Genomic DNA, 12,153 nt, shown 5'->3' with positions numbered 1-12,153 from the left:
GGGTAAAGACTAGGTGCCTGAGGCATTGACCAATGTTTGCCATGTGCTGTAAGGTCATTTTTACTATTTTCTTTCTGGTTGGGGCTCTGTTGAAATTACAGAGGCACCCTCACAACAAATGAGAACTCTTTCTTGCATCAGTTATATTTTACTTTTAATAAGAGTATTATTGGCATCCTCATTTTACTGTTTCCCCAAGTTTATTCTTTGACTGAAACTTTTCATTCCAGTTAGGAAGTGGGTGGTAGGAACATGTGATGGTGATAGAAGCTGGCATGGTGGGGAAGAATAATGCTTAGGATTTTTCCTTCCCCATTGCTTTATCTATTTTCCTAAAGTTTGTTTTTACATAGGCAAAATTGCAGAGGAGATAGTCATGTGAAGACTTTAATTATTTGTTCTTGCAGCAGTTAAAAAACACACTAAGCCTAAAGTTTCTATACTGGTTTGTTCTGTTCTGTGCACTGGGTTTTCTCTCATGGTTATGCTGTACCTTACATGTGCTGCCCAGGAGTTTAGCAGGGTGTAGGCTTTGGGGAAAACTTCAATTTAGAGACTGCACTTAAAGGATAGTGTAAGCTGAACAGGTAGAAGTTGCAGTGCAGAAATACCACATCAATTAGGTCTGAACTGTGCTGAAGACCTCATCTCAAATTCCCAGCTTGTACAAGCAAATAATACCATGAAACATTTATAAAAAGCTTGAGAGAGGTATCTATATGTAACCACAAAGAGAAAGCATAGGAAGTTGTAGTTCAAATCATGGTGTATTACATTTATATTTTACTTGATGAGTGCAGAGTCTTTGACAAAGTACATCTGTTGCCATTTTTCCATCTGTTTCTTCATAGTGTTTGTTCTGTGCAGACACTTCCCTTGGTCTAATACCACAAAATGATTCTGAGGCTGTCAGCATTTTTGTGCATAAGATATTGCAAGTATACCAAGTAAGGATATGCAAAGTGTGTACCTCAAGGTTTTTCATTTCCACTTCCCTCTTTCCAAGAACATGATTAAATTATATTCCAAGTCTGTATGTTACAGGATTTAATAAAAGTATTAATAACTTGCTTATTCTTCTAAAATCTTTGGTTGAGTGAACATTAAAAGTGCATTTAAATTGTCTCTTTATGTGAGTTACAAAACATAGGAATGAAGATTTGTGTCACCAACCAATTGCCTGCTTGGATGAAGAAGCAAGAGTTAGCTGGGAGCTGTTTGCATCCTTCTGGATTTCTGTATTTCCCTTGATGTTTTCTTGGCATGAGGGAACACTGCCATAATACAGAATCACATCTCTCTGTTTGTTGCCATTGAGGAAGGGACATTTTGAGTTGCCTTTGGCAGAAGGCCTGTTCTGAGAACTGAGCAGTAACTTGTGCTCATGCGTGGTGTGCCTGAGATCAGAAGGCTCAGTGCAGCACTGCCTTGTCTTGTGAGTAGGACACCGAGATGGAGATGTGTTCAAATTGGCTTCTTTTGGAGCATGCACTTGGATCACTTACCCAGTAATTTTTATTTGGCTTTAGCTAAACCACGCTTTTGAAGATTACCAGCATAAATAGGAGTTCAGTCATCTCGAGAAGGACTGACCCTCCAAGAACAGAACTGCTAGAAGGAGCGATTCTACAACACACAACTGGTGTTTTAGTGCAGGCTCCTGAATGCCTGTCCACAGTGATCCCAGGATCTGTCCTGTCAATAACAGCCTTTCAGAACTTCATGAACAAAATGAGGGCGATGCATTCCAAATTCAGCATCCTGGGTCTCCATTGAACATGTTCTTTTCCTGGGACAGATTTCCTGTGTCAGTACACAAGAGTGTCTGTTTCTGATTAAGGAAGGTTTGAAATGGCTTTGACTGATTGACAGCTGGTTGTTGGCTTCTCCCACTGATTTGAGAGCTCTGAGGGTTGATGTGGTGTTTGGCTATGCCTACATTTTCATCTGGTTAGAGGTTGAGTTCTTACATAGTTGTGAATTCCAGGGTGATTTTTTTAAAAGACTAAATGCTTCTACTGTTGTGCTTATCATTAGGGGAAGTCCTGAAAACTTTAAAACATTGCACTTTCCATAGGGTGAGACATGGCAGTGGCAGATGACTATTTGAATTGGTCACATTTCTTCTGAGAGTTAAAGGCTTTAATTTACTTTTTCCATTTTTATTTGTTTCTGAGGAGCAGGTAACTTCAAGGGGAAGATCAATTGCTATCCATTTCTACTGTTTTATTTTTTCATATGGAAGTGGCATTAGAGAAGTATAGGAGGAATAGACAGTGAAAGTTGGTTTTAAGGTCTTTATGGTGAGAACATGCTGGGGAAAGTGGAAATGCCTTTACATTTGACTCCACGAAGTTGGGATCTCTGGGTCAGTCTTGAGGCAGATAGAAAACGTCTTTCTGAAGGGATGTAAGCCTGCTTTGTACCTAGCCCAGAGCTGTGAGTGATGTCTTAATGTACCAGCCTTCATAAAGTCCTGTGTGCTGAAGTGTAGAAATGACGTAAGTGATAGGTTTTTCCACGTTTATGGGATGTTTTATCCCCAAACACCTCCTGTTAAACGTATGGTAATATAGAACTCAGTCACTTCCCTTGCCAGAAGTGCCAGAGACCATAGGTACAACCCATCCACTCTGAGACGTGTTGCTGGAGCACAAGCAGCTGGGAGCATTTCTTCCAAATGCATCACAGACCAATTCCCTTTTCTGTCCCACCTCCCTGACCTCTTGTGTGTTCAACACTTGTATGCTCAGAGGTTTGAAAAAAGAATAAACAGTGTGAAAGTTCTCCTCTGAACCCAGAAGGTGTAATTTGTCTTTCCTGTCATAAACTAATAAAGGCTTAATATTTGAGGATGTCTTAGGCATCCCCATGCTATCCACCCACATAACTCTTGTGTTGTGGATGTTGAAATATCCACAGTGTTCCTGGATTACTTCTGTTATTTCCTCTTTATAAGTGTTCACTCTTTAGAAAATGACCACAAACATTTGCTCTGATATGTCACCTATTATAAAACTCTTTCAAGCTCAGTGGGTAGGATATCAAATCTGGGAGAGGATATATAAAAGACAGATGTTTGCACCAACTTGAATGTACAGTGCTTAGTATTTTAATCCCTTGGTCCCTGTGGGATAGGTAAGTTGGTGGAATCTTCCTTTTATAAATGGGGAAAATATGATGAGGTAAATAAGAGGATATACTTAAGATCTGTATATATAAATAACTCAAAAAAGATTTTTTAAGGCCAAACTACTAGGAAAAGTTACAGATGTTCTGGGTTTTTCTTGGGAGTGAGGACATTCATAACTACATCAGACAGCATTAAGAATTTATAGCATAAATATGCTTCAGGCACAGATCAATTAATAACTGGCAAAGGACCTAGCAGAGCACTCTCTCAGGGAAGGGATTATTCTGAAACTGTGCACAACTGCATTTCAGGCACCTTTCTTTTGTACCTTCTGGGATCAGTCACTGTCAGGAAATAGGAAACCCATCATATCTTGTCTATTGATTGCCCACAGCCACAGGTACTTAGTGCAAAGCCTCTTCTTACCCAGGGTGTTGTGGTACCTTCTGGAAACCCTCAATTTTCCTGGTATGCTGTTTGTCATAGGGGTGTGTGTTCTTAGCTGTGTGCTGTGCTGCTCCCCAGGCAGCTGTGGGAGAGGAGGGTGTTGTGAGGTCCAGGTGACTTAGGGCAGTTCTTAGCTCACGGCTAGCTCCATGGTCATCAGTCACAAAGGAAATCTGTGAGACGAGGTTAATTCATCACCTGTTTACTGAAATACTGCTTAATACCCAAGATTAGCCACGTCCCCAAGGCACATGGCTTTATGTTGTGCATGGGAGGCTATTGTAGTTACTGCTAATGTTTTGTGCTTGGATGAAGCTCTTGCATTCATACATTTCCAAAACTGTCATACCATAATGATGCCAGACAGCCCCCATGGGAGATGTTGTCAAGAAAACTGCAGATTTTTCCTCTCACAATCTAGAAACTTAAAAAACACTACAGTCCTCTACCAGTGTAAGTTTCCTGAATTTCCAGTCTCAAGGAAATTGGATTCTGGTACTGGTCATCAAGCAGCATTTTAAGCTGTTTGGCAGTGTCTGGTGTTGGGTTTCCATGTGTTTCCTGGGGGCACTATGAGCTCTGGAGCTGTTCATCTGCTGATATAAGTGCCCGAGGCAGTCTGTGCCAGGAGCATGAAGTCCTCTTTTTCAGCTGAGACTGTGTGTGGAACAGGCTCCAGTTCCTGAGCTGAAGGGTATCTGAGCATGCATGTTGTTAAAAGGATGATTTTTTTGTGTGTAGTGTCTCTGGAAGGTAAAGGATTTCTGATGCTGTTTGGAGAATCATGGTGACAGCACTTCTTGGGGCCCCTCTTTGGGTGCTTTTGTTTCTTACATCAACATGCTCGGTTATGATGTCTTGAAAATGTTCAGTTTGAGCATGCAGTTCATATTCAGGAGAACCTTTTCAGTTCCATCTCTGACTGGCAGCAAGATGTGTGTTACTGATTCCTGCACTTCTGTAGGATTGATAAGGCTTGTCTCCTGCAGGTCTTTGTTTGGGTTCTCTTGAGGCCAGTTTTCAGGCAGCAGTTCTTGTCCTAGGTGATGTTTAACAGAGGCAATCTGGGAAACTGGCCCATGCCACCAGAAAGGAGTCAGCCAGGAGTGCAGCTCTCTGTAGGTGTAGCCATTGTCTTAGGATAACTCTCAGAGGTTCTGTTTTCTCATTCCTTGCTCTCTTGTCTGACAACTTCATTCTTTGATTTCTAAGATAGGGTGACTGTTATTTGCAGGAAAGGGGAAGAGGGGAATTCTTCAGTAGTCCAGACAGCTTTGGTGAGGAACTGTCAAGAGTGTCTTATGGAAAACTTGTTTAAAACTGTGCTTACAGTTTTATGCTTTATGCTTACAGGAAACATTTACTTTGTTGTTTGTGTGTGTGTCTGTGGTGTCTCTGTAAAAACAATTTTTATGTTTGTCCAGCTCCTCAGTGACACACTCTTCAATTTTATTATGTTTTCTGGTGCTTCCTGCTTCTATGAAGATACTGACTTCAGCTTTACAATTATTTTCCTTGACTGTACCTTGAGGCTGCTGCATAGAAAATGTTAAGCTAACCTGTTTGTCTGGAATATCCCCATGCTGCTGGTTTGTCTGGAAAACAGTGTCACTGCTTTATTCTGACAGCTGGTATCAGCTTTGAGCTGAGGTTCAACTAGAGACCTACAGAAGAGGTTCACCCTAAATTTATTTTCCAAATGTAATAAAGAGAAAACTTGAATCTTAGAGTGTGTCTCTTACTGTTTAAATGGTGAAGGTATGAGTTATAAAAGGAGTTACTGATCTTAATGTCAAAAGACAAATATCCCGTGTCACTGAGCCTTCAGAAATTTAGGGGTATCAACACAAAAGTCTTACTTGAAACTTTGAATTGGTGCAGCTGTTGAGGAGCTGTGATGGATAGGTTGCATTGCTCTTATCTCTTAGTGTCTAACTGTTGAATGTTAGCATGGAGAATTGATAGTGACATGTCAGATTTTTTTCTGCAGGGGAAATAAAAACTTCTTTAAAAAGGAATTTGATTTGAAGTGAATGGGAATGAAAAGTTTGTCCTCATTTAAATTAGCTTGGCGTCTCTTTGACTTTCTTGACAAGCTACATAGTTATGTGATGCCCACAGTTGTCTTCAGTGAATATTTTTTGTGGGAAGAAGATTTAGTGGTAGCTGCTCAGTAAATAACTGCTGAAGTCCTTGTAGGTTTACTACTTTACTCAGGTAAGATGGCTCTTATTTTCTTTGTATTTTAACAGTTTTCTGTTTTCTATTCAAAGAAACGATTGAAAGCAGCAGAAGCAGAAAGCAAGCTAAAACAAGTGTATATACCCAACTAGTAAGTATCTCTTGTTTTGTTTTCTGTCTCATTGTAGAGGGACTGGTGTAGCAGTTTCCATATCCTACCAATATTATTATTTCCTGGTTAGGATGTTGTGCTAAGTGTTGCTCATTTCCTGCGTCCTCTGTAATATTCCCATCCTGAAGTGACTGTTACTTATCTTCTAATTTTTATTTTTGTATGGACTGGGAGTTGGGGACTTGCTGTCAGGTCAGCATGATTGTAAACAAAAGCTAGTAGCTAATTAACTGCTCAATAATCCATCTGTTTTTCTTAATTTTTCTCAGCAGTGGATCACCAATGCATATTTGTTTGCTATATATCATCATATATTAAAAATAATGTATAATTATTTATAGGTGTACATATATTTTAGAACAAAATTTTTGGTAAAATGTGTCTTCTATTTCATTTCCTCTGCATAGCCTAGTCAGTAGTTGTTATAATGCAGAACTTCTAGTCTACCCTTTCCTTTCACTTTTCAACTTTCACTCCCAGATATGTTCCCCGGTGTATTATCCCCAATAACTTCTTTGCTCTTTTATGCTGTCTCCTTTTAAATATTTATGAACTTCTACCATCTGTTCTGATATTTTAGATAAAACTAATTTTTATATATTTAGCTTGCAAGACAGCCTCTTATTTCTTCTGAAAATAGAGGATCCATGATTATATGTCAATACCTCTCAGGTGAATTTACTAAAAATGAGGTGTAATATTCAGAGTGAAGCCGAATAGATTTCTTGTCACACAATTTTTCGATAGTATTGCTTTTTGTGGACAGTGTTACTCTGCAGGGGGACACTGGACATCAAATTAAACATGAATTCACAATGTGATAAGCTCATAAAGCAAAAGGCAGTGTAATTTAGACTGCAGATGCAAAAGGATATTGCAGACGAGAGAGCCTGGCAGTCCTGCTGTTCTCTTGGATTATAATGTGTGGAGGGAGGGCTTTGTGTTTGGAAGGTTGTGGTGCTCATTTGATAATGGCTGCCTGGAGTGGCATCTTATCCCTCAGCAAGGTAATTCTTTTTCCTACCTAGAGAACACATAATCAAATCAGCAACTTACTTCCCTGCTTCAGGAAAAGACCTGGCTCTGCCCACGTGGCTGCCCTTCTGTCTCTGGCTTTGATTTCCAGTCACGGTTCATTTTATGGGTGTTGTACCTTAACTTACATATTATTTAATGGATAAAATGGGGGATGCATTTTCCTCCTCCTTCAATATCCTTTCATGTGTATCAGGGAAAGTAGCAATTACATGACTTACTTAATCCCACATGAATGCTTCTTCTGTTTTCTTGTTATCAATACCTCTAAAGGTAGCAACCATTAAATATTTCTAAGCTTTTTGGATTACTCCTACACAAGCTTGAGTACAAGGTCTGGCATATAGAGATTGTATGGCATCTACGTTATCTTGTGACCTAGAAGAAGATTATATTCTTGGCTTGTAATAGCAATGCACGGTGTAGGGATGTAAATATCAATGTTATTGATTTGTCCTTATCATGTTACTGAGCCCATTCCTGTTTCTAGGCTTGAGCCATAATGATCCACTTGTCACCTCGAGAATAAATTACTCGATGTAGGCTGTCACAAGACCTATGCAGAAGCGTATCACCTGATTGACTGAAACCCATTTTAACAGTAACTACTGTAAAATTGTTGGCAGTGAGAGACCCTGGAGGATATCAGGCTCAAACAATTTTATCTTTTTTTTTCCTCTGGCTGTCTTCCATTGATAGGGCTCTTGTTTGTTCCTCTGATGGTAAATAGGAAAATGTAGCAGAGAGGAGGAAGATAATAAGAAAAAGAATAGAAGCTGTCTTCAAAGGTTGCATACATGTTACACAATGAAAAATAACAGCTCTATGTAAAGCTTTAGAGTTGATATTTTTTGACTTTAAACTGTGCCCCAGTTTTTTTTAATGCAGGTAACTGAAACATGTAGGGTCATACAGGTAATTGATATGAGGTTATCAAGTCCTACACCGATGTCTTAGAAAAACACTTCTGACTCAGACTGAATAAGCATTTCTGTACCTTTTCCAAGAATAACCCTGGTTTTGGGGCAGACATTTGTAGTTGACTTGACAGAACCTAATGTCTATAAGCCATGAAGCCCTTTGGCTGAAAAGCACTAATGTGCTTTCCTGGTGAAAGGAAAAAGTGTAAAATCAGTTAAACTCGGGAAATACTGAAAAACAAATGTTTCAGTTGTTTTCTGTAGAACTGTCTGTGTCAGTGTGAGTGGTGTTGAAGCAGCAACAGAAGTCTGAACGCACAAAGATTCCACATTATCACGTCCTCTTCCTGCCATCCTCCAAAGTGAGTGCAGTGCTTGGAAGACCTTCATGCAGGTGTCATCTCAGACTCTTTCTCCTTCTAGGGTGTACCCAAACATACTCTTTAGGTTGTTGTGGAAGCTCTACTCTGGTTTTACTAATCTTACAGGCAGTCTTCTTTTTGATGAAGATCTGGTTGTGTAGCTTGTGCTTTTTGGGATTAGGACATCTGCAGTTGTGAAGGCTGAGACATCCAGTTTTGTGTGCCTTTTCTCTCATTTGCTTTCATCTAAGTGATACCAGAAGGGGTAGGAACAAAAAGAGAAGAATGAACTGCTCCACACGATTTCCAGTCTCCAAAATGTACTGGTGAAAAATATAACTTTTAACTCTGCATCTGTATGTGTTAATGAATACATTCTATTTACAGTATTTTATCTGAGAATCTCAAAGGACTTTGACAAGCTGCAAACGTGGCCTCTCAAAGGCTGTGAAGCAGGGAAATACTGTTCTCCCTATTGTGCCCCTTTTGTGAATCCAATAGGGAAACTGGAGGAATAGGTCAAAGCTTTGGTTCACTACAAGGGGCAACTGCTTAACAAGCTGAAGATAATTCCTTTGTCTGTTCCTTGGTTGTCCTCTGCTTGAGGAGCAAGATCGTTTTTCTTCCCTGTTTCATTGTGCAAAGGTCCATGGCAACATGGAAAACTTCAAAGGTGTAATGCTGCTCTTCCCTCTGTTGCTGTGCTAGTTAAAATGGCAATCCCCAATTTTGTTGGAGAAAGCTGCTCCTATTCAGAAAGCATTGTTTCATGGTCTTTAGACCTGCTCTTAGAAGTGGGTGTATTTACAGGAGGTTGGAGAGCTGTGAGGACAGCTCACCTTTATTGCCTGGTTCCAGACACTTCAGTTAGATGCCTAGAGGTGAATGGCACAAATGCACCTTAAAAAGGATTTAAAATGGTTCTTATTTATGAGGCTTTATTTCTTAATTGTTTTGTTGCATCCAGCACACATGGGTTCTTCAATAACTGGAAATATTCACAGGATTAAATTTATAAATATTTCTAACAACAAAAAATTTATCACCGTGCTGTAAGTCAAATGCTTTCTAGTCATCTACTGAAGGCATATCAGTCTTCTCTGGGGATCAGGATTGTCTGCAGGTTGGGTATTTTTTGTGCAGGGGTCTCAGTACCTGTTGACAGGCTTCTCTCTGCATGCGCTTTATTGCCTCCATCTCTTCCTTTGGGACTGAGCTGAAGAATACAGATCAGAAATCTGCACTTCATGGTCCCTGTTCTAGCATAACTGACTGCTCCTTCACAACTGAAACCCCTTTAAGAGACTTCCATTCCTGATACAAGAACTGGAAATGACAGTTTGCCACACCATCGGTATTCTCACTACCTTATTTGCATCTTTAGCTTCAGCTTCGTTAATTGCTTAATGATTCATCCAGTTACTCATCTGATTCTCTTGTTAATAGCTGTGGCAGGCCTTGGTGATATCAAACAAGTTTAATTAACATATCATCAACAATTAAGAGCCTTTTGCTTCTCATATGATGAAAACATTATCTGCCTGAATTTTATTGTTACTGCCACTCAGAAACTTGGCTGTAGCTTTGGAGCAGGATACTCTCTGGTGCTTGCTGCAGCTTCATTAATCGTAGTGCTGCAGAATCCTGGAGTTGACTACAGCTATAGCATGTTAGTCCTTCTGATCAGCACGGTTTGGTGATCAGCTTTCACCAGTGCATGCTTTCCACCCGTGTTTTAATACAAGCTTGATAATGGTTTTAGAGAGGATAATGGAGTCAGGCCAGCATCCTGCTTTCTGGTCCCAGTTCTTTGGACATGCTTTGTTGGGCTTTACTGATGGATGTCAGACAATTTTGCTGTATTTTTGGGGAATAAATCCAAGGTATAGAAGGGAAGCAACAGGCCTGATGTTGAAGCATAAGGCCTTAGTTTCCTTCAGTCTCTTCCTCTGTGGAGCAATGCCGCCTGTAGCAGAGTGCATCTGGGAGGGCTGTTTGTTTTGCAGCATCGGGGCAATGTTTGCATATGGGGTTTGCTGGTGAATCATTGGCAGAAGTTCTTTTGCAGCAGGTTACTATAGTGACATCGTGGAGCAGAGCAGCGTGAACATTCCCTCTTTCAACTGCCCCTTTGTTAAACTGCCCTCGCCCCTCCTGCCATCTGCGGGGTCACAACTTGGTGCCTTTCTGATAAGCACCCTGAAACACTTTAATCTTTGTAGGAGCTGGGCAAATTTAAAGGAGAAGGAGATGAAAACATATTCAGGCTTGTGAATTCATCTAAATGTCTTTTTTTTTAATCTCTTCTGCTGCTTTTGAGCTGTGTATATGCTGCTCAGTGCACTATAGGAACAAACTACTTACAGTGCTCCTGTGCCACTTGGCCTCCTGAGCTTTCTCTGCTGCAAAAAGGCTCTGAATTTTACAGTGAGAACGCTATCAGAAGTTTTTCCTGGACTGGACAAACACACTCTTGCCTCCTTATGCAACCTGTGTGTGGTTCCTGTAGTTCATTCACAGCAGAACCTATTTTGTCTCTGTCAAAGTGGAGCTTTACTGAGCTCTGTATCTCAGGATCTGATTGGACATTTTCAGATAAGAAGGATGTTTTCTGGCTTCCAGGGCAGCATCAGCTTTCCAGTTGTCTTCAGAATTATGTCAGTTGGAACTCCTTTGCTTTTCATTGCTGAGTACATGAAACCTGATGCTGGTGCCCCATTAGAAAGAAATTAATTTGGCTCTATTCCCACAATGCTGTGTCTGTAGCACTAGCCTGGGTGAAACACAGCAAGTATTCTGGGTTACTGAAATCACTGTTACTTCTGCATCAGTGTGCAACTGATGTGTAAGAAGAGGTGGTTGCACAAAGCCATTTTAAGATACTTCTGCTTCCAAGTCATGGGTTTGTTAGTAGGAAATAAAAGGAACATGCCCATTCCCTTCAGTCTTCAAGTAAGAGAATACCATAGGAATGTAAGCAGCATTGCAATTCAGGCTCATGTTCAGCAGTTGGCTCCAAAGCCTGCCTGCTCTTTGCTGCTTCTATAATGTGAACTCCTAAAAGAACTCCAGAGTCCTTGCATGTTTGATAAACTCCTCGTGTGCTCTGTGTGAAATTTGTGTATGACTTCTTCCACCTTCCTTCATTCCCCGGAAGTCCCGTCCCTGCAATAGCAATCCTCTCTCCTCCTCCTTCCCTCCCATGCCAGATTTTTTGAAGGCCTCATTTTCCCCCTCAGACACCTCTTCCTTTGCAGAGATTGTGTGCTGCTCCATATTGCTCTCCATGCCAAGGTTTTGTTGCCCTTCTATTCTCAGCTCCCACCAGTAGCTTTTGTTTTAGCTCGTAGCTCTCGACTTTTCCTGAATCTTCATTTTAAAGAGGGTATAGGGATGAGCTGAGGTGACCCAGGTGTTGTTGCATCTTGGGTGTACTTGTGGGAATTGTGGCCATATGATGCAAACCCTTGCAGTGAGACAACATGGAAATATTTTTGACTGCAGTCTAGGGTTGTAATTTCCTGATTAAAGCAGATGTTGCCCTCTCTCTGCCTGCTGCTCCTGCCCCCAGCCTTCTTTTTGGAGATTTAAGTAAAATATCTCATGTTGAGGACTTGTGAGTGAGATCTGTTTTTAGCTGGATTCACATGTCTGGGATAGTGAATAAGATACCTACCTTACTGGTATCTTGTTTCTTGAAAGGTTTTGAAGTATTGTAAATGGCATCCAACTATTTTAGTAATTTTCATTATCAATGTATGTTAAATAGTATTGGAGATGGTGTGTTCATAAAAGTCAGATTGCTGGTAATCACAGCTGGTTCTGGAAGCCACATGCTGAATGAAATTTGAGTCCTCAACCATTTTGGGCTTCAAAAGTCAAATAAAAAATGGCATGCCTCAA

At 40.5% G+C, this 12,153-nt stretch overlaps 1 protein-coding gene across 7 annotated transcripts in view; it reads left to right on the top strand.

Annotated features, from left to right (window-relative positions):
* MTA1 (metastasis associated 1) overlaps positions 1-12,153 on the top strand; it is a 75,813-nt gene that overhangs the window by 37,852 nt on the left and 25,808 nt on the right. For all 7 annotated transcript variants that reach the window (XM_068199224.1, XM_068199227.1, XM_068199225.1 and 4 more), the window contains exon 11: positions 5,854-5,912. In XM_068199224.1, coding sequence (XP_068055325.1) covers positions 5,854-5,912 — 59 coding nt within the window. The remainder of the gene's footprint in view (positions 1-5,853; positions 5,913-12,153) is intronic.

Source organism: Anomalospiza imberbis, chromosome 9 (genome assembly GCF_031753505.1).
Source record: "Anomalospiza imberbis isolate Cuckoo-Finch-1a 21T00152 chromosome 9, ASM3175350v1, whole genome shotgun sequence".
NCBI lineage: Eukaryota > Metazoa > Chordata > Aves > Passeriformes > Viduidae > Anomalospiza > Anomalospiza imberbis.
This window is presented reverse-complemented; position numbering and strand designations above follow the sequence as displayed.